Source organism: Condylura cristata, unplaced genomic scaffold (genome assembly GCF_000260355.1).
Source record: "Condylura cristata isolate star-nosed mole 26May11 unplaced genomic scaffold, ConCri1.0 scaffold00007, whole genome shotgun sequence".
In the NCBI taxonomy this organism is placed as follows: Eukaryota; Metazoa; Chordata; class Mammalia; order Eulipotyphla; family Talpidae; genus Condylura; species Condylura cristata.
Window position 1 is genome coordinate 39,794,890 of NW_004567108.1, and position 27,845 is coordinate 39,822,734.

The following is a 27,845-nucleotide window of genomic DNA, read 5'->3' on the forward strand; positions in this document are numbered from 1 at the left end:
TCACGGAGCTATGGAGCGGCAACCATTTGGCCCTCTTCTTGGGTCTTGGGAATCGCATCTGGGGCCCGGCGGGAGGTCCGGTCGCCAAAACGGTCTTAGCCTGGATTGGAGACCTGCAGGACAAGTTTTTCGGCCAATTTGTCATTCTCTAGATCCTCATCCGTGGGAGATGGGTGTGCCTTGAAGGCTGGCATTGGAGAAACATTGGTGGATTCTTTTAGAATTTTGATCTGAACTCAGGTCTAGACCCCCTCGTTTGGAGGAGAAACGAGGGTTTCAATTCAGAGACACCGAAGAGCTTCCTAAGTACTTGAAGTTCGCTTGAACTCAACTTCCGGCGTGAAGTCCAGTGTCTTCCCAGAGAAAATGCAGGACACCATACATGCTTGATGGACTTGTCGCTTTTCATTTTTGTCGGTAGTGTAAAGGACACTGTCCTTTACCGAATTAGTCCGAATTTCTTTATTGTTTTAGAGAAGTGACCGCATAGTTTTTTTTTTCACTTTACCACTTTTTTTTTTTCCTAAATGCCTTTTAGCATCTATCAATCTCTTCCTTTCAATTGGTTGTCTATAAGGTGTGTATGGCCAAATTTGGAAAAGACGACGTAATAGTTCTCCAGCCTGAGCGTGCATCAGAGAGTGGTTAAAAGAAATTGTTAGATGCATCTCAAGTTACTAATTTGCAGTCCTATTAAGTTTTCATATGATATTGCTGTTGCTGACTAGGGACAATTTGAGAATCACTGCAGTAATATATTTTAAAAGTTAAAAAAAAAAAAAAAACAGAGTAAACCAAGAAAGGTGAAGGGAGTGTCGGGAGTTTTTCTTTAAAGAAAATGTTCATTACTATAGAAGGGATAATTACCATCATATTAATCCTGTGAGATAAATGATTCAACATTAAGTATCATTAATCAATGCTGAGAATAAGAGCAGCAACTTCACAGCAAAGCTTTATCTGGTGATTATGTCAACAAGATGATTAAACTTGGTATCACCAGTAGCTTAATATTTTGATGACTCCAATAGCATGCATTAAATACATATTAACTATATTCTAGTCAAAATGCATAGCCCAAGGTAACTAGGAAGAAACAGTCATACAAGAACTATATACAATAACTTGGGTAACTTCTAAAATATTTTTGAACCATTGAGCAAATTTGAGTATGATCTGCATATTAGGTATTTTCCTAGTGTGATAGATATAATGGTTATTTAGGAAATAACCTTGATTCTTAAAATTTTAAAATCTTTAAAATTTTATCTTGACATCTAATTAATATTTACTTTCAAATGGCTTTGTTAAAGTAAAGGAGCTTGTGTACATGTACATATTGGTATGTATAACCCAGTTTGCTACTCCACATAGTTAAGCATAGTTTAATATTATTATAAATCACTATTAATTTGCCCCCTATGAAATATTTACAGAAGTCATCAAATACTTAACCACAAACAAAACATTGCTTCAAAAAGGCATTTTTACAGCCTACACCCCTAATGACTTTAAATGACTAACATAATAGATGCATTACAAAGACAAATTATAACAACCAAAATTGACAAAAAGGACTTCACACTAATTTGAGTTTTTATTACAAAGTACAGAAAATATTTTAAACTAGAAGAGTGAAGCACATACACACCTGTGTATGTAAGGGTGTGAAATTACTAAAATTAGTTTTGTAAACAAACCATAAATCAACAAAATTCTAGATGTTACTTTTTTACAATTGACTTTTAGCTTCAATGAGTTGTACTGGGAAAGTGTGGAATGATACCTATTCTTAGAATTTGTTGAGAGCATTTTAGAAGTTAGTAATTCTCATGTATCATTATATGTTTATTTTTACATCATTTTTGCTAAATGTGAATTTTAATTGTGTGCATTCCATGTTCATTAAATATTTGTTTTAAAAAATCCAAAGGAAGTCAGATAGTGAAAATGTAAAAGCCAAAACTATAAAGGTAAAAATAACTCCAAAAACTGATTGTTTTAAAGCACCAATAAAAGGACCATTGAACAAGTCTGCTGACTAAACTTATTTGATATCCAGAATGAGAAATGAAGCTTTAATACAGAAGAGATATAATTACATCATGAATTACATCTGTAGTGAACAACAGAAAACAAAAACTGTAGTAACAAAAGAAAACAAAAACTAAAAGATGTTTTGTATAATTGGGGAGAAAATCCCTAAAGATCACAAAAAACATGGAAAATTACTATTTTAGTAAATTCCAGGACAGATCACAAAAAACATGGAAAATTACTATTTTAGTAAATTCCAGGACTTTAAAGTTTAATTTAGCTGGTTTTCAATGTATAAACATTTCAAATTATAAGACATTTAGATGAAAATCTTCATCTACTTTAAAAATGTCAAAAATAAGCCAAATACCAGAAAAAATATCAACAAAAACTATGCCTATTTCCTAAATGAGGGGCAAGTTTTCTAAATAAAGCATTAGGTAATTCAATCTATCTACCATGAGTAAGAAACTATTCCACTCTAAGAAAAACCTCCAATGTGGACTTATTCCACTCTAAGAAAAACCTCTAATGTGAACTATTATTAGATTAAAATAGAAGAGTCATGATACCATAACCTTAAAAAGTAAATGTAATTCCACAGCCTTCCTATTATTAACAATGCTAGACAATATGGGAAAATACCTAAAATACAGACCACCTTGACTAATAACCAAAATATTAAATGGTCAATGTACTAAAGAACAGGAAGGTATCTATATCAGTGATTGAGATCTACAATACATCAGAATTGAATAAAATTTTTGAATTCAGGATCTAGAAAACTCCCCTAATGACAAATCAAGTAAGGAAAGTGATGTATTTTGGCTAGGAAAAAAAGCAAACCAGTGATAAAAGAAGCAAGAGACAGCATTGTATTGAAGTAGATGAAACAAGACTTGAGGGAGAAGTTTGAATGGAAAGACACTGTTAGTTCATACTAATGTACTACTACATGTATATACATAATGTGCAAACTCTCAAAATAACTTAACACTTTAAAATTCATGATTTTACTCCCAATATTTGAAAAACACGTAACACCTTACCAGATAAAATTTTTCATAGCCAACATACATCACTTTTCTTGATTTGTTAGGAGTTTTCTAGCTCATGAATCCAAAAATGTTATTCAATACTGATGCAGATCAGGGAATATTGATATTTCAATTAGGTTAGACAAGGATGATTTTAATCATAGTTTTGATGGCAGCAGCTTTCCTGCAGGTGTTTCTTTTCCCTTTGGAAAGCATCAGAGGCAGCTTCTCCTCTAAGGGTGTCCCTTGGGGACTATGCAGGCTTCTCTTTTAAGGAACTAGTCACTTTCATATGGTATTGGTGTAAATGGTAAGAATCTTGTATCACCTATTAAATGTACTGAGAACTATAGATGTAAACAGGAAAAACTTAGAATTTTAGAAGATGCTTATGGATAAAGTTCACTTTAATATTGAAAAAAAGCAATGAACTATAAAAAGTATATTTATAAAATGTAAATAATATAAAAGGACAGCATAAAGTCAAAGGAAAAACAACAAACTTGGAAAAGTTAATGTGTTGATAAGTCCACAATTTATTCAAGTAGCCATGAAAGTATTAAAACAGCAAATAAGTTAGGCAATTCTTGGCCAAAATTACAAATATTGAAGACAATGATTACTGTAAGTTTTTGCAAAAATGCAGAGAAATATCAGTACCTTTGTACATTGTTAAGTCATCTGCTAATAACTGCTGAAACTTAAAATAGACTTTGGAAAAAAATGTGACTAAGAAGGGAAACGGTGGAATGCCTTGTAATATATTCAAACAATGAAATTTATACCCAATACACACACATTGAAATGAACTGCTAAGTATATAAAGTACTGTTTTTTTGTATCTCCATAACAATTTATGCATGTGTGCTATAGAAGGCATAAGGACACATCAAACAGTTGATATCCTTTCTCCTGGATGGGTTGGCACAAAAGTAAGGAATGGCAAACTTTACCTTTGTATTTGTTGTGTTTATCACTTTATTTTCTTAACCAACAAAAAGTTTAAGTTTTGAGTATAGAATTCTTATTTTTTCAAGTGAAAGATGATAATAGCTGCAGGTGAAAATTAGTGGCAAAAAGAGAGTCAGAATATGGCAGCAAGACAAGAGAAATAGAAAAGAGGGGCAGCATTAGGGATGAAGTAGTAAACACTAAGAATTAAGCAGCAGATTTTCCAAAATGACTGGGCTTACAGGCAATATGCCCTATGGAAGTCAGTTTTTAGTGCTTTCACCTCAGTACATGCCAAGATACATAAAACAAGAGCAAAATACATAAGCTACAGTTATATACATTTGTTGCATTCCCCACCAAACCTTTAAGATAACTTTTAGATTATTCTAGAGTAGGAAGTAGCCATGAGTTAAAGGTATAGGTAAAAAGGACCACAAACTTTATTAAAAGTAAATGAGCATAATATGTACAGATAGCACATGGTGCCAATTTTATTTGCAGATATAGTATTCCAAGTCAAGTTCACAAGTTACACCTTTGCTACAGCTTTGGCTAAATCTTGAACTATTACAGAATTCAACTGTGCCAGATTGCTGACTTTGGCATGCTTAGATGTGGCATACTTGTTCTTAATAGTCTGAAAGAGAAAAGCATACTAATTAATGGAGGAAAACAAAAGATACAATAATATTCACTAAAAATACTCACTTAATAATATATGCAATTGCAAGCAAAAGCCAATTATTTTGATGTTTTCTAACATTCACAATGCATAGCTTACTGGCTTACCATGTGCTTTGTAAGTCCACGATTCACCATGACGATATTCTTAGCCAGGTGCTGCATCACAAGAAGAAGGGATTCTTCAGTGTATGACAGGTAGTGCTGTAGAGTCGGAGTCTAAAAACAGTGTTAAAAATGCTCGTTAACAATAGCATTCATAAAATTCCTAGAAACATCTAGGAATATTCAAGAGTAGCCTAGGGAGCTAAATAATGGATGTGTCACTATAACTGCAGTTCAAGACAATTGGAACTTAAGACCCCCTTCTTTCTCAGGTCCTTTTTTCTTTTTTCTCTGAATCCCCTGCTTAAACCTAGCATACATTAATACGCTCAAGCCTAATCATACTATAGTAATTGCTCATTTGTTTACCTCACAGCTAGAATCTTAAATTACCTGAGGCAAACTTCCTCATTCAATTTTATGTCTAGGTAGCACATGACATGTAAGAGAATTGATTAAATCAATGAATATAAATGGACTTTTAGGATGTAATTTGTCTAATATGGATGTCGCCATCTGTAAGGAAAAGTTGTTTTCTCAAATCAGTACTGAAAGATGAAATTAGGTAATGAAATGTGAGCACTTTAAGCTGAAAGATAATCAAGATATCATTTTAAATCATCCACAGCTAGATTGCATATTTAGGAGCCCTTTAAGTTGTACTTTAATGAAAAAAAAAAAAAAAGTTCTGTAATCAGGCAAATACAGCTACAACTTAAAAGCTTATGGTGACTATGTATGTGTGACAGAGCTTACCCATTCACCATTATCGAGAATTTTCAGTGCTAAGCAGAAAGCTCCTGCTGCAATTTGAGAAGGAGGAAAGTGCACCATATCGTAGTCCAACATAGTTAATTCCATTAAGTATTTGGCCAAAGTATGTTGCTCAACATCAACCTGGAAGAAAAACCACAGAATACTGAACTACTTTCAGAAAATTCCATATTGGCAATAAACATTATAGTATGCCCATCTCTATAAAATACAAATGTTTGACTACCAACTCTCAAATGCAATTGCCCATGCAAAGACTTGGTAATATTAATATGCAACTTGGCTGAAAACAAAGAATATTTTTATTCTTCCCCATTAGCTAGAATTAAAAAAAAATAGCTTATTTTATTTATGCATACAAGAGCTGGAATGTCAGCCAGAGGTGCAGGTTGTGTATATGTGTGTGAGAGGATTCACCAGAGACAGAGTGGGGAACAGAACAGGCCGACTGACAGAAATACACTGCTGAGGGGAGCAGTGGGTGAGACAGGAGAGGTCTGCTGCACCATATGGATCAGCTCCCTGGTCAGGGATCGAACTCACGCTATCCTCAGAATCCTTGTGCCACTGGGGAGGCCCCCTAACTAATTATATTTGACTGTTTTGGTCAGCAGTCTCCTTTAAATGTACCATACCAAAGGTTTCTCAAGAAATCTATACCTCTCCAATCTTAGAAGCTCTCCGAAGGAAGTGCAGAGGCAGAGGGCGACCCAAGCCAAAATTTAAAGCTCTTAAAATCTTCATTTCCATCTGTCTAATTTGGTGCTTAGTGTAAGTGTTGTCAGTCACAAAGGCAAAATCTCCGATTTCTGGAGGGTACATTTCTTCATATTTGCTTGCTATAAACATGGCAGTAACACCAACCAGCTGCAGCATCTTCTTGGGTACACAGTTATTCTGCAATGTAAATTGCAAATGGATAAAGTAATATGTATTTGATAAAGGATACACAGAGCACTGAAGGAGGAGGGGCAGGGAGAAGACTTCTACAGTGAAATCTCAACTAATGATACCCTGTCCTCCAAGACAGATTTTTAGCTAGGATCCCAGAAATGAGAAACATCAATTACTGAAATATGCTCACCTGCATGAACCGATCAATAATGGAAACAGTCATGTACATGGTCTCCTGAAGCAACCTGAATTTCATCTGAACCTGTACCAGCCAGTCAATTAGGATAGCTCTCATGTTTCCAGTGACTTCACGACCTAGTAGGTATTTTGGCCTAACCGCTTGCTCTTCCTGCAAAAGAAATGCTGATTATTCTCTGCAGCAAGACTCCATGTGACATTTCTGACCAGAACTATCAGTCACTACAGAATAGCTCTGTAGCAGTTAGGATTGACCAATTCTTAACTCCATATACTTATGTTCACTAAAATTAAAGACCAATACATACATCTGCGGTTAACCCACTCTTCAGAAGTATTTAAAAAAGCACCAAAAAGGGAGAGGAAATCCAAAAAAGACTGTTGGTCTGGCAAGAAGTCTGACTTGCAGGCTTATCCTATCGAAAAAGAACTAGGCATGACACTGAAAAGGTTACTGATACTGAGGTATGAATACATTATAAACAGACAATTGGGTAAATTTGGTAACCATATAGTTTGTTAGCATCTAGAATGCTACCTTGTTTTGTCCAGTGGGGAGGCAGGAGAGTACAGAGAGCCTACTAATTAATATTGATTTTCAAAAGTGGAGTGTTATGGAGGGCCCTCCCTGGTGTGCAACAAATTAAAATGCAGTATTATTATCCCCTTGATGTCACATAGAAATCATCCATATTGACTCCCAATGCCTTATGATGAAGGTGAATATAGTTTTTCAGCATTTTCTAGATTACTATCTATCTCCTGTGTATTATCCTCCTTAAACACACACTGCTCTTAACTGTATGGATATAAACACATCATTCAGTACCACCTCTCACTTTGAAAGTCTGTTTGGGCCCTCCCTGGTGGCGCAGCGGGTTAAAGCACTGCACTAAGAAGCTGAAACCACTTCCGCATGAGTTCGATTCCCGCCTGCCCGGGAGGTGACCACATGGTGCGGCAGACCTCTCCTGACCCGCACGCTGCTCCCCTCAGCAGTGTACTTCATTGATCTGCCTGCTCTGCTCCCCACTCTGTCTCTGGTGAAGCCTCTCACCGCCCCTGAGCCTCTGGCCTGTACCCCAGTTCTGTATGCACAAATAAATCCTTAAAAAAAAAAAAAAAGAAAAAAAAAAAGAAAGTCTGTTTGGTGGTTCTAGCAGGGGAGTGCAATTACTATATACCCCTGACTGCCTGAAGAAGGGTCCTTTCTGTTCAGGGAAGGGAGTTGTTTTCTACTGAGCTCTCAGCTTTGGGAGGGACCCACATGGAGTGGTGAGGGAGAAAGGGGACACCCATCTGGCCTGCGGATCAGCCCAATAAACCCTGGACATAAATGGGGTGATAAATGTTGCAGCCAGATGACGCTCACATTCCCAATTCTCACCTTTAATGTTCCTTTTACTAGTTTTTGGTAATCAGTGAAGGAGAATTTAAAAGTGGAAAGTCACTCATGTCTTACTTGAATGACTTCATTGGTTTGTCATGTGACTGTTTCTGGTAATCAGCAAAGGAAAATTTAAAAGTGGAAAACTGCTCTGTCCTACTTGAATTATAAACTGAATGGAAAATATCTTTAATAGTGCCACATGCAGTTTAGAAAAACAGTAAGACTCAAATAACAGCACTGACCTCAAGTTGTCTCAGATAAGTATAGATATCTTTCACATATTCACTACAAAGGTTTGGATCAGCTCCATCTTCTGCATCCACATCATTTACTGCAAGAATTACATCAGAGAAAGCCTGACATAGATATTCTTCTGCAGGGGCACATCCAGATGTTTCCATTGGGCTTGGAGAGGGAGTATCAACCTTGAAAACAGAAAGCTATCTCAAAACAACAGCAAAGTGGAGTATACACCATAGTTTGGAAATGAAGATAAGAGTAATGATACCAACTCAAAAGACCATCTGCTGAAAAGATACATAATTTGTTTCCATAAAGAAATTTCTCTGTCAAATTTATTTTATTTCTCTTCAGGAAATGATTAATATAAAAGTGAAATGTCTACTTAGAGTGAGCCAGTTTGAAGTTAACAGAATCTAAACACTGACAGGTAAAATAGGAAGCAAATACTATTCAAGCTGTTCTTCAAAAGGTAACTGGGTAACTGCTAGGTAATGAATCTGTTTATCAGCATCATGTAAATTTAGTCCAGTTGAACAAGTCAGGCCTTAGTCTTTATTTCACAGCATGGATTTCTCACCGCTCAGGAAAACTGTATAGCTATTGCAGCCAGATGGCCCTCACATCCAGCTCTCACTTAGAACATTCCCTTTACAAATGACAAAGTCTTCACTGGTTTGTCATTTGACTTAGTTTTTGGTAACCAGTGAAGGAGAATTTAAAAAGTGGAAAGCCACTCATGTCCTATTTGAATGAAACTGTGAATGCACAATATCTTTATTAATGCCAGATGCAGTTTAGAGGAAAATTGGAGATAATAATAGATTTCTTATGTTACCATTAACTATATCCTGCAAAATGCTCCCTTTACATTATTGTTCAAACTTTTTTTTGAAGCTCTTAAAGTCAAGCTCTGTGCTAGGAAAAGGCTTTATGGTGTCTTTCACAGGGCTTTGCATTTAGAAGAGACAATAAATGAAGTGATGTCATTAATTCTAGAAACAATGGCAGGTATGGAGGAAGTTAGAGAAAGTTTTAGCAGTTGAAGCTCGAGCTGTTTTAAAGGATGAAAATGTTACTAGCTAAACAGGAGAGAGTGGGAATAATGGCATTCTAAATAAATGGGGATCCAAAGGTAAGAATTGATATAGGACTTTTTAAGGAAACCCTCAAGTAGTTTGACACCGCTGATTAAATATTGCACACAATACAGGTTTCCTAATGTAGTTCTTCTAACAGTAGGTGAGATATTAAACACCAGACTCAAATCACTTATTCTTATGTAAAAAAAATCCTTATTATTCTTAATTTGAGCAAATGTCTTTTATAGCCAATTTTAGTTAAATTACTAAAACTAGAAGTTCAGAATGCTCATCATTCCAATTTTAGCAAAGCAGCCTCTTCTAGATGACCTGTTTGTTTTTCCTTTACAGGGTTAAATTCATTTTTGAGGCTCTTAACTCATCTTACTGTTAGATGAGCTACATTTCTCCTTGACACTTTCATATATTCCAGTGCTGTAGTTTGTTATTCAGAGGTTACATTCGAATTAAAATTCTATGCATCAGTAAAATGAGAGAAAAGAGACAGTTATAACAGCCTCTGAATGAGAAAATAAATTTACCAAAATAGGCTCAGGAGACAGTTTTTCTTCTTTAACAGGCTCAGATTCCAGCTCAAGATTAGGCTCAGGGTCCTGCTCTGGTTCCTGTTCCACCACAGGCATAGGTGCCTTTTCTAGAGGTTTTGGTAGTTTTTTAGTCATCACTTTCCCAAGGGCTAAAGTTTTTGCTTCCTGTGGGTGAAAGAGAATGGAATGTTTCTCCAAGGAAGGTCACAGTCGATGGTGAACTCTTTAAAGAGAAGCTGGCTCGGGAAGATAGTTACCTTTTTCAGCGGCATTTTGGCCTGTGGCTGTTCACTGACTTTGTTTCCGATATCTCCAAGGGCTGTTCTTGGCCTCAGCCCGGGTTTGGAGGCTACAGCAGAGGCCACAGGCACGCGCTTTGCGCCTGCCATACCGATCTTCGCCTTATTTTCAGCACTGATTTTCGTGTTCTGAAATAAGCAAGACCATTTTGAGAACTGACCCGGCCAGGTTAGAGTAAGTCACGGGTTGGTTAATTATGGCGAGGTAAAGGGGGCTCTCCGGAGTTAAGCCAGCAGGAAAGGAATTCCCAGGGGTGCCTGGGGCACCCCTCTGGGATGGAGGGGTTGAAGTTTCGATCCCTCTTGGGGTTCCAAGACCCTCACCAAGGCAGTGCAAGTCGGTTTGACCCCATTCGCCAGGCGAGATTGCCAGGTTAGTCCCCGACGGCCTAAAGCACCAGGGATTTACATTAGAAAGGAAATCGAAAATGCCTTCAATTGCTGGCACCTTCTTTCTGGGAAGCAAGTCACGAAGTCGGTAGCTTCCTCCCAGCCCTCCATCACTTGTCTAAAAGGTTTCCCGTCGACGAACCCCTCGCCACGCAACATTTACACCAGGCCGGTTCAGCTCGTGCTCACCTTCCTCCGTATCCCAAATCCCCTCACCGTGGAGGGGACCACCACACCCCACTCTCACCCCCAAATCGTCTCCCCAGTCCGCTCCAACCCCGGTAGTGGGGGAGGCGACTACAGCAGGCGAAATGGGGCAAGAGGACCTGCAGCCAGCGAGGAAGGCCGCGCTGTTCACGGTCCGCAGCAGCTTACCCTGGTGACCCGTAGCGCCATGGTTTTCTCTTCCCCGGGCAGCAGCTCAGTGGGGAGAAACAGAGCGCGGGAGCCCCAGACCAGTCCAACACCTGAACCCTAAAGCAGATCAACAGCCGTTCCTCCGCAGCACGCCGGGAGGAGCCGCCCCGCCTTAGGTTTAAACCCCGCACCGCTCCCTCCTTATTGGCCGGTTCGTGGCACTCGCTTCCTTCCCATTGGCGGCTGCTGGTTCCTACGAGAATGCGTTTCCAGGGCGATCCCGCGAAGACATTCGAGAGGGGGCGGGCAGAGCGAGGCTGCTCCAGCGGACGCTGGGATCGGAGTCACGTGACGCAACTCCGCGCCTGCGCTCTCGGGACCGCTGCTGGCGCTGCTTGGAGAGAAGCCCGCCGCTCTGGACGCGACCGTGCGCTTCGCCTGAGCCTGCCCACCCGTGTGGCGTCGGAAAGGTGACAGTGAGGCAGCTGCAGTTTGCCGGGCATTTATGCTGGATGGCTGTAAAGTAGTTATGACTGTAGTCTTGCCTTTTGTTACACCTCTCCAGGCGGCACTGAATATATAATAGAGGCTCTGATAAGCTTCCAAAAGCACTCTGGGATGGAGGGATTGAAGGTTCGAGAAACTTTGTGTCTCGCCCCCAGGACCACAAACTAGACAGATTGTTGGCTTTTTCAATTCATGAGGTTTCTACAACAGTTATTGTTTTGATAATTATTTCCAGTTTCCTGACCTGTAATTGTTTTAAGACTTATTGTTAGCTTCTAACCTGTCAGATTTCGTAAATCAAATTGCTTTACAGAGTCAGTGTTAAATTCTGTCGGGTTAGAGGTGTGTATATATGTGTGTGTGTGTATCTGTCTATATCGATATATGTATAGATATATCCATATCTATCTGTATAACATTTCTCTCAACTCTTCCGTGTTTCCTAGGAAAAGAGAGTCCCTTACATAATCACAGTATAATCACCAACTCTATAAGTCTATTTTCTTAAAACATTTTCTTTGATCTAGTTTATATTCCAGTTTTGTCTGTTGACCTAATATTGTGCTGTATAGCTGTTTCCCACCTACAGTACATGAGCCAGATGTTACATTTGGTTATCCGGTCTATTTAGACTCTTTAATCTGAAACAGTTCCCATTTTGTCTTTTATAAACACTGATGCTTGGAAGAACACTGTAACCCTTCCCACTATTAAAAAATAGAACTTTCTTATTTTTGTTTATGTTTCTTGTGATTTAAATTGAAGTGTATGATTTCTTGTGATTTAAATGGAGGTTATGCATTCCTGGCAGTGTTACATCTTTTTCTTGTTCCTCAACTCTGCAGACACTTGATAGATGTCTGCCATAAGTAAGCTTAATTTTATCACTTGGTTTAGAGTTGCATAGTTTCTCGACTTTTTCTTTTAACTGTTATTTTTTCCTAGCAACTAACACATTCTCTTGAGATACTGTAAGAGCAACTTCCTCATCAGCTTATCCCCCAGGTTCCACATGTAGTTACTGCAGCATTTGCTTAGAAGTTGTTAAAACTGTTTCATTGCCAAGGCTTTATTTAGTTAACAAAAAGTCACAAGTTTTGACTGACCCTATGTTGACAGGCCTTTATAAGACTTAATTGCAGACTCCTTCCTGACCAATGAGAACTGGAACTTCTTTTAACCAGTAGTTCTCTGGAGTGTTTTGTCCCATGGAGACATTTGGCAAAGTCTGGAGGCTCTTGGTTATCACAATTTGGAGGATGTTACTAGGATCTAGTGTGTAAAGATCAGAAATGCTGCTAAACATCCTATAATGCATTGATCAGCCACCATCCCCTTGCCGCCCACAAAGAATTGTAAATAGTAGTGCCAAGCTTGAAAACTTTTGTTACCTATGCCTATTAAGGACTCGTTTCTATTCAGAATGAAACCTGTACTTAATTAGCCTAAGTGTCATGGTTACACCTTCTTTCTTTAAAAATGCTTAAAAACATGACTTTTCTTCTCATCAGTGTTCCCTTTCTTGACCAAGTTTATAGTGTCAATTACATAGCAGACACTGTTTTGAGCCCTACAGATACAATTCTGAACAAAACAGATGAGATCCCTGCTCTCATAAAGGTTATATTCCAGTAGGAGAGAACAAGATTACACAAGTAAATGTGTAAATAAAGTAAATAAAAATCAGATATTTTTAGATCTTAAACAGATAATGAAAGTGACTTGGTAACCACTTGGTGTTCAGGGATGGTCTGAGAAGGTGACCTTGAAGATGAGGCTTTAATGACAAGAAAGAATATTCCAAATAGAGGGAAAAGCCTATGATAATCCAAGGATAGAAATGATCTTGTCAGGTTTAAAAACGCCAGAGTGACTGTAGTATAGAGTGAGAGGATTAGAGAGGAGATTAAAGAGATAGAAAGAAAACTTTGTAAGTCCTTGAAAACCAAGGTAAGGAATCTGGGTCATAATAAGTGCATTTCAAGCCTTTGGAGAGTTTTAAGGCAAGGTGTAGCATGCTGTATATATATATATATATATTTTTTTTTTTTAAAGGTTTATTTATTGATTCATACAGAGCTGGGGTACAGGCCAGAGATGTGGAGGGTGAGAGGATTCACCAGAGACAGAGCAGGGAGCAGAACAGGCAGATCGATGAAGTACACTGCTGAGGGAAGGAGTGGGCGGGTCAGGAGAGGTCTGCCATGCCATGTGGTCACCTCCGGGGCAGGCGGGGATCGAACTCATGCGGAAGTGGCTTTAGTTTCTTAGTGCTGTGCTTTAACCCGCTGTGCCAGCAAGGAGGGCCCCAGCATGCTGTATATTTAAAAAAGATTATCTTAGGGCCTCTGGTGGTGTAAGGGGTTAAAATACAGCACTATGAAACAATCCTCAGCTACTGCAGCACAAGTTCAATCCCCTGCAAGGGAGGTGACCCACATGACACAGCAGACCTCTCCTGTCTCTCCTGCTGCTCCCTTCAGCAGTTTATTTTAGTAGATCTGCCTGTTCTGCTCCCCACTCTGTGTTTGGTGAATCCTGTCACCCTCACTGCACTGCTGGCCTGTAACCCAGTTCTGTATGCATAAATAAATAAATTAAAAAAAAAAAGATTACGTGGAGAGAATATATAGATTGGCAAAGAAAAGAAGCATGGGAAGCCACTGAGAAGTTATTGGGGGAGGCCAGGCAAAAGATGATGTCTTGGGAAAAATTACTTTCAAATTTTAATTCTGTCAGACCAACCAACAGCCAGGTAACATAGGCATTATTTTTAATTAAAAAAAAAAAATTAGGCCCTCCCTGGTGGCGCAGCGGGTTAAAGCACAGCACTGAGAATCTAAAGCCGCTTCCGCATGAGTTCGATTCCCGCCTGCCCCGGAGGAGACCACATGGCGTGGCAGACCTCTCCTGACCCGCCCGCTGCTCCCCTCAGCAGTGTACTTCGTCCATCTGCCTGTTCTGTTCCCCACTCTGTCTCTGGTGAAGCCTCTCACCGCCCCTGAGCCTCTGGCCTGTACCCCAGTTCTGTATGCACAAATAAATAAATCTTTAAAAAAAAAAAATTAAGCCATTTTATTTTTATAAAGTCAAAAAGGGGTGAGTTCAGGTATTTTGAGGTAGAGTTGCTGGGTATTGATGGCTGGAATGCTTGGAAAGAGATGAGGCAATCTAGGATGAATCCTAGGTTTTGACTTGAATAACTAAAACAAGAGGAATAGCTTTTATTGGGGAGCAGGGTTTGAGTAGGAGATAAAACTTCTGCTACCTTTGGGACATTTAGAGATATACAAGAAATGTCTCCAAGGTAGAGGTCAGCAAAGAAACTAAAATGCCCTTTTGCTCTAAATAGTATTTAAACTGATGCAGCTGAGGTCATCTAGCAAAGGAACATAAAGAAGAGTAGAAGTCAAGGAGCAAGGCCTCAGGGCTCTTCATATTTAAAGACTGACCAAAGTGGGGGAAGCCAGTGAAGAAAATTGGGCAAGAACACCAGAGAGATAGGAAGTCAAATTGTGATGACTCAAGTATTTTACATCTGTAATAGTGGCTAAACATGGCAGGCTGAATATACACATTTGTTTCATTATGATTATAAAAGAATTTTAAAAAATGCATAAACTCAAGGTTGGGAGAAAAGATAATAATGACAACATTTTAGAAGCAAGAAAGCACATTGAAGAACAGTAATGAAGTATCAGACTAAGAAAGTTAAACGCTAAGCTGGCAGTGAAAACCAAGATGCAAACTGATTCATGTTATAGGTAGAGCTGAAAACTGGGTTGGTTGATTCCCTGCATTTCTGGCACAGCTGAGAGTGTAGCTGCTTCTTAGTCCTGGCAGATCACTGGAGATTTTTTTTTTCCTGGAGAGCCAAATTACAGAAACAGTAAATTTCAAAGCCCAGATGAGCTGAGAGGGGATTAGTGAAATTCTTCACACCTGATGGTAAGTCCTTTCTTCTATTCCAGTCTCCTAATTGCTGGCAGCTGGATTTACCTCACACTTTACATGAGATGAGAACATGCTTCTCTGGAAAATGAACCAGTTCAAAAGAAAAGTTTTAAAATACTGATGGTTAAGAAGGGTGCCCAACAAAATGATTAGGTCACCCTTAAAGTTATGTTCCATTTGACATGCTTGGACCCTGACCTAGAGCATTTGATCAATATTTGAATATTGTTCTCAACTATTAACAGCTAGTTGAGAAGCACCAGACATTTGAGGATAAGAGAAAAAGCAATTTAAGGAGGAAACAAAATGCTAAAAAATATATACAGAATGACGTGGGGATTACAATTGAGATGAAAAAAAATGTGCAAAATGATGTAAAAATAAGCTTTTTAATAAAAAAAAATAAATAAAAAAAAGAAGGGAGTCTAGCTCTCCATCACTTTATAAAAAAATATATATATATATACAGAATGTAACATGTAATCAGAAATAAAAGGTCTACAGAAAAGTTTAAAAAGAGCTATGTGAAATTAAAAAGATGGTCACAAATATTAAAAGTATAATTCTGAGTTTGGAAGAAAAAGTCAAGAAAATTTCCCAGAAAAAATGGACTAAAAGACAAAGAGACACACTATTGAACAGATAAGAAGAGTGTCATTGCAGAAGGTCAAACATACAACTAATAGGAATTCCAGGAAAAATGCCAGAGAAAATGCAGGGAAGAAATGATTAAAGAAATAACATGTGGAAACTTCCTCAAACTAAAGGACATACCTTTCATGACTCCATCTCTAAGTGCACTGCACTATACATCAACAAAAGATTCATTCCTTGGTGTACTGCTGACATGTAGCATTAAGAGTAAAACCAAGATCCTAATAGGAAGCAAAACAGCATACAAAGGATCCAGAATAAAAATGTAACTTGACTTTTAACAGCAGTGTTGAAAACTAGAAGATTGAGAGAAAATTACTTTCAGTCATTAATTGAATGAAGGCATTTTTAGATTTATAGTCTAACATTTTATCTGAAGTCTAAAATTTATTACAAAGACTAAAAATTTATCCTTCATGTACTCTTAGAAAGTTACTAGAGTATGTAGTTCCCTAAAAACAAGATTAAAATTTAAGAAAAAGTTTTCCCTGGTGGCATGAGGGGTTAATTCTCAGCACTATGAAGCTGTTGGCAGCCACTGCAACAGGGGTTTGATCCCTGGCCAGAGAGGTAATCCGCATGGTACAGCAGACCTCTTCTGTTCTGCCTGCTCTTCCCTCAGTATCTTTTGTGGGTCCATCTGTTCTGCTTCTCACCCTTGTCTTTAGTGAAGCCTCTCAGCCCCCATGCCTCTAGCCTACACCCCAGTTATTGTATGCATGAATAAATAAAATGAATCTTTAAAAAAATTAAAGATACAGGTTCTTAAAAACATGAAAGACAAAGGGAACTCCTAAGATTCAGAATATGCTCAATTGGCACTCTTCTGTAGATCTCAAGAGCTGGAGTAGAGGCAACTAAGGGTGGCCTCTAAATGGGGCCCCTCCAGGTAGTTTTTTTGAACTCCTGATCTGATGCTTTTTTACAGGACTAGACGGTTACCCTTCATTATATTATAGGTCCATGGTTAATTTGTAACTGATATTGCGCTAGCTTCCTTACCCTGCTCCTAACCTTCCTAATCATAGGTTTATTAATTACCTGCTTTAAAGCCAGGATTATGCAAAACTGGGCTATTGCTGGGTTTACCCAATTCATTCGAGAGAACTAATTCTCTTGCCATTGTGTCTCCCGTCCCCTAGATCTATCAAGTGCCACCTCAGCTATGAAGCCTCACCTTTCCTTCCACTAAAAGTTACCTCTCCACTTACTCAATTTAGGCACCAAACTCTCTAAATCATGAACTATAGTTACTTACATCTTACCTTTCCTACCGTAATAAGCATATTGAAGGGAGAATTTGTGTCCATTTTTTTTTTTTAAGATTTATTTGTGCACACAGAACTGGGGTACAGGCCAGAGTCTCAGGGGTGGTGAGAGACAGAGTGGGGAACAGAACAGGCAGATGGACGAAGAACACTGCTGAGGGGAGCAGCAGGTGGGCCAGGAGAGGTCTGCCACACCATGTGGTCACCTCTGGGGCAGGGGGAATTGAACTCCATGCGGAAGCAACTTTTAGATTCTCAGTGCTGTGCTTTAACCCACTGCGCCACCAGGGAGGGCCCCATGCATTTTTTAACCTTAAATCTCAAATGAACAAATAGGCAAAAACAATATTTCCTAGGCTAAATCACCATCCTGCTTCACTTGGGTCTTGGCAAAGTTCTTCTAACTTTCTTCTTTTTCCACTTAAAATCTCCTTTCTAGTCTGATCCTTTTGAAACTCATCAGCTCAAATTAGGTCCTTACTCAAAGCTGTTCACAGGTTTTCTGTATCCTGTTACACTGTATGTCTAATCTTACTGCTATCACTGGTTTTTTGCTGTTCTACTATGATGGTAAGCATCAAATGCCTTTGCACTTAATGTTCTCTCACTTTAGAAAGGTGGACATTAGTAGCATATGGTCTAGGATGCTAGATACTGTTTACCTTCTTACTTAAATCAGGTTCTAAAATCTACTATAGAAAGCCTCACTGGCTATTCTATAGCATTTCTACAACTCTTACCTTTGTGTTTCACTTCAGAGTGTCAATTTTTAAATCAGAACGTCTGGTTTGGAAAGCTGGCTTTATCACATAATAGTTATGTGATCCAGGGCAAGTGAATTAGCCTTTTTCTGTTTCAGTTTCTGCATAAGCAACATGGGCAAATACTTATACAGTTTATTACTCAGAACAGTGCTCATCTAGTACATGGTAATACTTATTACAACCTGACATTTTTATATATTAATCTGTCTTCTCTTTGCCACCAGAACTCAGCCCCATCAAAGCAGTACTTTTATTATCATTTTATTCCTAGCTCCCAGAACAGTGGCTCTCTCTCATTTAAAAATATTTATTTTATTTATGTATACAAGAACTGGGGTGTAGGCCAGAGGTATGTGTGTGGGGGTGGGGGGTGGGGGGGAGAGAGAGTATTCACCAGAGACAGTGGGGAGCAGAATAGGCAGATCTACTGAAATACACTGCTGAGGATAGCAGCAGGTGAGACAGAAGAGGTCTGCTGTGCCATGTGGGTCACCTCCCTGGCCGGGGATTGAATTCATGCTACAATGGCTTCATAGTGTTACCTCTTACTCCCTTGCAACCAGGGAGGCCCAAAAGGATCATTTATAAAGCAATAGAATAACAAATATGGTGTTAACTGACACCTATATTGTATAACATGGAAGAGTAGAGTAACAGTGTAGCCAATCAGAATGAGTTTCAGACCAGACTGTCCAATGGGTCACATAAATAGTCCATCATAAACTAATCTCGGTAGTATTCAAACAAAATCAATAGGAGTAAACAGATGAGATGATGGAAATGGAACCTAAACAAAACATAAAATGCCCCCCAAATAAGACACTAAACAAAACAAAGCAAAAATAGTAATGAACACTTATGTGTCACTTAAATATAAAGTTTGCATTCACCAGTCAGAAGACGTTGGGTGACTGCATGGATTCAAAACAAAGTCCAACTGCTGTTTACAAGAAATCCATCTTACCAATAAAGATGGGCACAGACTTAGAATTGACAATCCTAGAAGCAAATGGTAATAAGTAAAGAGCAGCTATTATATCAGATAAAGTAAATATTTCAGCCAAAATATCTGATATTCTTATATCAGATCAAGTAGACATTCCATCCAAAATATCTGTATACACATTTTTCTCAAATGTATGTGAAGCATTTTTAAGAATAGCTCATATGTTGGGGCATAATTTGATTGTCAATGCAGCTACAAGGACAAGTACTTTCTCTGACTATAATGCCAGAAAACTAGAAATCACGACAAAAATAAATCAAGGTAAAACTATAAATACAAGAATGCTAAGCATATATGCTGCCTAAATAAAATTGAAAAATAAAGATAAAGCAAGTCAAAATATACCTTGAGACTAGTGAAAAAGAACATATAGTTACCAGAGTCTATGGAATGCAGGTAAAGCAGTCCTGAGAGAAAATAATAGCAATACAAGTCTACATTAAGAAGAAAAATTCCAAATAATTAAATACTTCGACTAAAACAACTTGAACAATTCTTTGACAACATTGATGCAAAACTCAACAAAACACTAGCATAACAAGCTCAACAATATGTCACAAGTATTATACATTATGATCAAGTGGGACACATCTAGGGATGCAAGGATGATTTAATATATACAAATCAGTATAATACATATCAATAAAAGTTAAAAATCACATAATACTAATAGATGCAGAGAAAACATTTGATAAGATTTAGCGCCCATTAATGATAAAAACTGTAAAAAAGATGGAAATAGAAAGAACATATCTTAGTGTAATAAAGGGCATATACTATAAACCAGCAGCCAATATAAAATACTTAATGGTGAAAAACTGAGTGTTCCCCTTAAGTTCAGGAACAAGAGCAGGGTACCTATGGTCACTACTGTTTAATGTAGGATTAGTCTTTTTGTCAGAGATATCAATCAAAAACAGGAAATAAAAGTAATCTAGTTGGTAAAGAAGTAAAACTATCATTCCTGGCAGATGATATGCTATATAGAAAACCCTAAGAATTCAATCAAAAAGCAGTTAGAAATGATAGATGAATAATAGTAAAGTGGAAGTTTACAACATCATTATACAAAAAAAATCCATAGCATTTTTATATACAATGAATAAAAAAATTAAGGAAATAGCTCTATTTACAATTTCTTCAAAATCAGATACCTGAGATTTAATCAAGGAAGTGATGATCCTATAGAGAACTACAAGTCATTATTAAAGTACTTGGTTACATAAGATGGAAGAGCATCCCATGCTTATGCATGGGGAGAATCAATAAAAATGACTATCCTCCATAAAGTGATAAGAAATTTAATGCAACTTCCTTCAAAATACCATCAATATTTTTCAAAGAAATTGAACAAAAAAATTGGAATTTATATATAACCACAACAGATCTCAAATAGCAAATGCATTTCTGGGGGAAAATGAGAGAAATGGAGGCCTTATGTTACCTGATACAAATTTTCAATAAAGCAACAGTATTAAAAACAATATAGTATTCACACAAAAACAGATACATGAATAAATGGAACAGAATTAGTGGTCTGGAAATAAATCCATGTGTTTATAGAAATAAATCCAGAGTAGCTAATCTCTGGTAAAGTAGTGATGATTACACAATGGGGTCGCTAATAAATGGGGCTGGAAAAACTGGAAGTCGATATATAAAAGAATGGAGTTGGACCCCCCCCCAAAAAAAAAGTTCCAAATGAATTAAAGACTTAGAAGATCTGTGACAAAATATTGGAGAAAACATTGGCAGTGTGTTCCATGACATTAACAATAAAGAATTTTTTGAAGATTCCAGCTCTATGGCAAAAGCAAAAATAAACAGGATTACCTCAAGCTAAAAGGTTTTGCATAGTGGAAAAAAGGTATGACATTGAAAAACACATCCTACTAACCAAACATTTACACATTATACAACCAACAAGGGGATTAATATTCAGGAGATCCATACAATTCAACATCAGAGCAACAATGCAGTTAGTAAGTGAACAGGAGGTATGAACAGGCAAGTCACCAAAGAGGATATCCAGAAGTCTAATAAATGAAAAATACCAATTTTTCAATATCACCTCCAATAAGATACAAATTAAAATCACAGTGAAGTTAACATTTAACATGTGTCAGAATGGCACATTAAAAAGGCCAGCAAAAGTGCTGGAAAAGATTTGAAGAGGAATACTATTACACTGTTGGCAGGAATGTAAACTGGTACAACTACTTTGAAAAGCAATCTAGAGTCACCTCAAAAAACTAAAAATGCAAATACCGTATGATCCAGCAATCCTATTGGGCATTTAGCCTAAGGACATGAACCATTAATGCAGAAAGTTATATGCTGTACAATGTTTATTGCAGCACTATTGATATTAGTTAGGACATAGCAAAAATAAACACTTAGGATAAATAAACACTTTAAGTGCCCATCAGAAGTTGTGAATATAAAAGTACTTACGTTATATGGTAAAAGTTTTGAAGAACTTGATATAGGGATATTATACTGGATTATCTGGGAGAGGCCAATTAAACTAGATAAATTCTTAAAAGTAAAAGAGGAACTAAAAAAACAAACACCCAAACCCAGTAAAGACAAAAAATAAAGGGGGAAAAAAAAGTGGAGGAGGAAGGCAGAATGGGTCAGAAAAAAGATGCAACAGTGGGAGAAGAGGCATACATGTATCTGAAGAAGATACAGTACCCAGAAAGGTATACCAGAAACTGACAAGTGATAATTCCTAGAGAGTTGTATGACAGGCTTTTTGCCTTTTATACTTTTTGAACCATTAACTAGTGAAAACATGCAATTCTACATTAACAGAGTAGATATTTTATGGGAGACTCATAAATTTAAAGTAAAGCTGGAGTGCTTTAGAGATAGCTATATTATCTTGATCAATTACATAAAAGGAACAGTAAATCTGTGTATCACAGATGTAAAGTTCATTCTAAGGGGAAGTCACCAGTTTCAAACTGGTAATGAAAAATTAATGAAAAAAACTAATGTTTGTAGAGAAAGGGAAGGGAGAGAAATTAACCTGATTAACAACTACCACTCTTCTTGAGGAAACTGAACTATGAAATAGGTTTCTGTTCTAGATATTATTTTATACTTTTTTGTACATTTAGTATCAATTATTGTCTTAGGATTCTGATTTTAAAAGAAAAGACAGATTAATGAAAACTGCATTTGACATTAGGTTTAAAATAATTCCTCAACTTTATTTAGCCCTTTTTAACTTTCACTTCATTTTCACTTACATTATTCCTTTTCTTCTTCAGCTTGTGAATTTGAAGTTTTATTCTGATTTTATGTGTGAGGAAAAACCAAAAAATCCCAGAGGGGCTGATTTGCCTGAAAGTTACTTATTTTGAATGAGCGGAGTCAATTTTCTGCTGCTCCCAGGATTTGACTTTCCTTGGTTTCCACCTGCATCCCCTTTTACCTTCCACTTCTGTTGTCTTTCTCATTTTGAGAGCTCTCAATTACATTAATTTTCCTGCTGTACATTTGCCTTCTAAAGGAAATAACAACTTTAATGGTACAACTTACTGTACCTATTTTGTAATGTGTAAAAGTTGCATTAAAACATCAATATGCACTTATTTTCCCACCACTCAAAAATTTTAATATGTTTTGAAGATTTTGAACCAGAAAATATGTAAGAGAAGACAAGGCATAGAAAATAACTTATAACAAATTTCTAAAACCTCTCACATTAAAACTGGTACCACAAAAATATGATTTGCAATACATGTTTGTCATTATGGTATAGATAGGAAAATAGTACCCATACTAAAATGAATTTATCCTATTTATCAGAAAAAATGAAAATACTCAGATACTTATAAATAGGTATTCAAAAGTTTCTTTTGGAACAACATTCTTTGGTGTTCATAAAACTTCATATATTTTATACATGTATATTTATCATAGTGTTTTCAGACTATATATTCAGTGAAAAATGGAAATGAAAAAATATAAATTAGGTATGATTATATAAAGTAGTTACGGGCTAAGTATCTTAATTTTATTGTGCCCAAGTGCTTACAGCCAAGATTTTTCATTAAACTTGAAAGTAACTGCCTATTCTTTGATAACTTCTTATATATCTACATGTTCCAGAAATTAAAAAGAGTTCATGTACAGGTAGAAATTTCAACTCTTCAGTTGGCAATTATTTCTGAATTTTTTCAACTGACTGTTCCATAACACATGGAGCTAAATGAAAACATGAAACGCCTAGCATTGCTTGGATACTAGCTTGACAAGTAACTTGGAATGCCAGATGCAAAACAAGAAATGGAATATTCTGGTTTAGAGGAGAAAGATGCATGAATAACATGGACACAACTTAGTATAAGTCTTTACCCTAACAAAGTAATTATTCATTTGCAAATATTACCAAAAGTAAAAAAATTTATTTTACAGAGTGGTTGGATTTATAATACATCAAAAAAATTGTAATATTATAATTCCCTGTTTTCACTGCTTATCTTAGATCAGTGGTTGAAGTTTCTCCCAAATAATTTAGTTTACATTTAAAGTGGCAATACAGATTCTTGAATGGATTTAAGTTACAATTAGAAACTAGTTTTATATACAGAAAATCCATAAATATAGAACCTTTATTCCTATTGTATTCTAGGACTATGCAAAAAATTGACTAAAAATTTTTCATTTGGGTCTTTGTAATAAACATGTAAATACATAATGTACAATGTAGGTGCTTTCTGACTAAGCAAACACAGAAGTAATTTTGGTCTTCACTAAAATCCATCATTATATGTTAATTTTCAAAGATGATATATCATATTAACTCAGATTTTAAGATTCTAGCTATACACATCTTTCAAATAATTTTTTACTTGTACAATGAATGCTTTAGTCTGTAATTTCCTTTAAGAAATATTCCTGATCAATGGTAGGGAGTGTTAAAATTTTTTCAAATATAGCAAAATGTTTATGTACAATTATATTCAATTTTCTTCCTTCTGGTAATATTATAAATACTGGGTCTTTAATCTTCATTGTTCATATTCCAGGGGTAATTCAAGTTATCTCACATGATGTAAGTACCATCTTTGTAGTATTTCATGGACTCCATTTGTTTTGTCATTGCCAGAACATCATGAAATCCAGTACTTAGGCCAGACATATGTTGAAAGTATGCCTCTTTTTCCACTTGGATTGTTAAATTGTTTACTCCAGCATCTTTTAGTATTCCTGTAACCTGTTATAAAATCCACACATTTTAAAGAATTTAGATTAATACCTTTAGTTCACATGTATTACATAGTTACATGTAAATAATTAATGACTACAATCAAAGATAAATCCTTAAAGTAATGTTTATTATTTAGTTAGTCCAATGTTAATAGGATCTTTTAGAAGCCTGTAAAATGTCTGACCTGACATTAAAAACAGAAAGGGAAAATGGCTGTTGCTCCTAATTCGGTATGTCAAGAATAGTAATAGTAATAGTTTGATCTTTATTCATGTTTGTCATAAATCCTGACAAATTTATTATCAATTTAGGGCTACAGTTATAAATAACTTACTGATAATCTATTTGGAGTCAGGATGGATCCAAATGAAGTTTAAAAAAAAAAGATTTTTATTTAGTATGCATACTAGGCCAGAGGTGCAGGGGGTGGGGGGGCAGTGGTTAAAGGATTCACCAGAGACAGAGTTGGGAGCAGAACAGGCAGATCTAGTGGAATACACTGGTAAGGGGAACAGCAGGCAAGACACAAGAGGTCTGCTGCGCCATGTGGGTCAGCTTCCTGACCAGGGATGGAACTCAGGCTGCAGTGGCTGCTAGCAGTTTGATAATGCTTACACTTAACCATTGTGCCACCAGGGAGGCCCATAAATGAATTTTTTTTAAAACATAAATTAAGCATGTCTTCTAATTTCTACAATTTGATTTTATTTTAACCATTTCTGAATATAAAACAAATCTCGATATAAGTAAGGTTATCTTTGGCTTGCTAAAAGATAGCTGTTTTTAATCAGTTTTAACAATTCAAGAATGAAAATTTTGCATGTATGCAATTACACATGAATTACTTCAATTAAAATTACTTGAAAAACAAAAGACCATTACCTGCTGTACTATTCTTTGTTCTAGTACATCGGATGTGACCTGTATATGAATTGTTCCTGCCACAATATTGGCAGAATGACGCCAAAAATGAGAGTCTCGGTATGATATTAATCCTTCAATTTTTTGTATCTGTTAAATAAAAGGAGGGAGATATAAATGGACTTAAAGCCCAATTTACTTAACAGAGTAACCTTTCTGATCTAGGAATCATTATTAAATGGATTAAAAGTAAATCAAACAAAAAGAGCCCATAAGTGAGAAAGGAATAGAGAAGGGCAACTAGCTTGTTCTAAAGGTATGTAAAATATGATTTGGGAGCACTGCCAGGGAAGTCAGGGAAGTGAATAAGGTTCCAGGTGTCTTTATACTCAATAGCTACACATCCATTTTCACTTTGCCTATTCGAGACACTGGGTATGTTATGCTGATAGACATATTCGTTTATTACTTTTTATGCAGAGATACATGTTCAAATTATAGTGTCTATGTTCAAAGTGAAAGAGCTAAACATGTAGGCTACTCAATAAAAATGAAATTTATTATAGGTTACCCAAAAAAATGAAAAACAACTTTAAAAATTTTTTCTTTCTAGACTGTGAAATATGTAATCTTTTTCTTTTTTTGGCGGGAACTTCTTTTAATTTGAAGTTTTCTGTAATGGATATCTACTATTTTTGGAATAATTTTTTTTTTTTTAGTAGGATGTACCATTCACTAATTAGAAGGCTTGAGAAAACAACATATTATTAAAATAGTGGATTAAGATGCTGCATCTTAAACATTCAAGATACCAAGTTTTCACTAGAAGATAATATTACTTTGATATGGCAAACCAAAAAGCTGAAATACTTTTTGTTTTTTCTATGACTTGTCTGTTTAAATTCTCAGTTCATTTTTCTATAATTTTTTTCCCTTGGTGTAAAGGATAATGTAAGCCTTTGCCTGTTTATATGTGATGCAGATATTTTCTTTTGGCTTTTGAATTTTATATTTGTCAACAGAATCTTTTGTCAATCACAATTTTTAGTTGATCAAATGTATACATTTCCCCCCCTTCACTAAACATTCTACTTTTACATTAAACTTACGAAGAGCCTTTGTCTACTAAAATATTCTTTTATTTTAGCAGTTTTTTGTGAATTTTTGTTGTTCATATTTAATCCACTAGAAATATATTTTTATATAGTATGGATTGCAATATAACTTTGCTTCTCTACCAAACGGAAATGCTGATTAGGTTAGCTCTTTCTCCCCATGGATTTGAATGCCATCTTTGATAAATATGAATTCTCTAAGTTTTCTGATAACCTATTTTTAAAATACTGATTTGTGTTTATTCCTGAACAAGAACAAAACTGTTAAAAGTTTTGTTGGTCAAATCCACAACTTTATAATGACAAAATAGGATTCTGCTAACTGGTTTAATCTGGAAATTTTTTATGTTGTTATTTATACTTGAGCATCAACTCTCCAAGTAAGTTTCCAAGTAGTATTGGACTACTAATCTCCGTCCAAACAAAAACAAAACAAAAATCCCAAAGAGAGCAACTATATAGAGATTTAAATGAAAGAAAACCAACATCTTCACTATGCTGTTTCCTATCTAGGAAAATGTTTCTATTTATTCAATGTCTATTTTGTGTTCTTTAGAAAAACCTTTATTTTCTTCATGTTTTGTTTATTTCATGTTAGGACAACTTATTTAGATTCAAATGCTATTTTAAATAGAAAATAATTATGCACAGAAGAAATAATACAAAGTACCTTTTCTAAAGCAATATGTAGTTCTTTTTCATATTCTGAAGGCAATCTCAGAAGCAGAACTTGACAGGCATCTTTAATCAGTGGAACGACACTTAGGAATATTAATATAGCAATAAAAAGAGAACAGAGGGGATCAGCAATGAACCATCCAAACTGTTCTATAAGAATTGTGGATACGATCACACCAATACTGCCAAGTGTGTCTGCCAAAACATGTAGAAATACACCTGTAAGAAAAAAAAAAAAAACATTAATAATAAAAAAAGAATTTCTAATTTAATTCTTGTATCCATTCTACAAATACTACTAGATACCTACTTCACATGTGGCATTCTGTAAGGGCTGGTACTTCAGAATGGTTAAAATACAACTGACCTCAAGGTATTCACAATATAATGATAAAAAGGATATATGTAAGGATGCTTGTGACCACACTGTGAGCACAATAAGGCAAGCTTTATGATGGTGTGGTTTGTCTGAGAAAGCCTCTGAGGAATCAAATATGAGTTAAGTTTTTGTATTACTCAAATTATTTAAATTAAACATTAAACAATTAAATAACTCAATATAATAATTGATAAATAATTTCCACATTTTTTCTTAAGGAACAAAAAAATTTCCTAGTTCTTTTGTAGTGAAAGATCATAATGGCACATTCAGTGTTTTTCTTGCAAGTAGTATTTATGCAAATGTGACTATGAAAAAGACTCTTATAATAATTTATTAAAAAACTGACATCTGGGCCCTCCCTGGTGGCACAGCGGGTTAAAGCACAGCATTGAGAATCTAAAGCCGCTTCTGCATGAGTTCGATTCCCGCCTGCCCCGGAGGTGACC

At 36.2% G+C, this 27,845-nt stretch overlaps 2 protein-coding genes across 2 annotated transcripts in view; both read right to left on the bottom strand.

Annotated features, from left to right (window-relative positions):
• Positions 1 to 4,495: 4,495 nt before the first annotated feature.
• CCNB1 (cyclin B1) lies at positions 4,496 to 11,321 on the bottom strand. Its single transcript, XM_004678238.2, has 9 exons — positions 11,005 to 11,321; positions 10,198 to 10,368; positions 9,935 to 10,105; positions 8,313 to 8,495; positions 6,673 to 6,831; positions 6,249 to 6,485; positions 5,571 to 5,711; positions 4,818 to 4,928; positions 4,496 to 4,665 (listed from the first exon to the last, which is right to left on the bottom strand). Exons 1-9 carry the CDS (start codon positions 11,023 to 11,025, stop codon positions 4,558 to 4,560), a joined length of 1,302 nt encoding a protein of 433 aa, XP_004678295.1. The 5' UTR covers positions 11,026 to 11,321; the 3' UTR covers positions 4,496 to 4,557.
• Positions 11,322 to 22,738: 11,417 nt separating this feature from the next.
• The window catches only part of SLC30A5 (solute carrier family 30 (zinc transporter), member 5), a 26,539-nt gene continuing 21,432 nt past the window's right edge, over positions 22,739 to 27,845 (bottom strand). The window contains exons 14-16 of the mRNA XM_004678240.1: positions 27,010 to 27,236; positions 25,246 to 25,374; positions 22,739 to 24,369 (exon numbers count right to left, since the gene is read on the bottom strand). Of these exons, the coding sequence (XP_004678297.1) occupies positions 24,199 to 24,369; positions 25,246 to 25,374; positions 27,010 to 27,236 (527 nt within the window). The 3' untranslated portion in view covers positions 22,739 to 24,198. The remainder of the gene's footprint in view (positions 24,370 to 25,245; positions 25,375 to 27,009; positions 27,237 to 27,845) is intronic.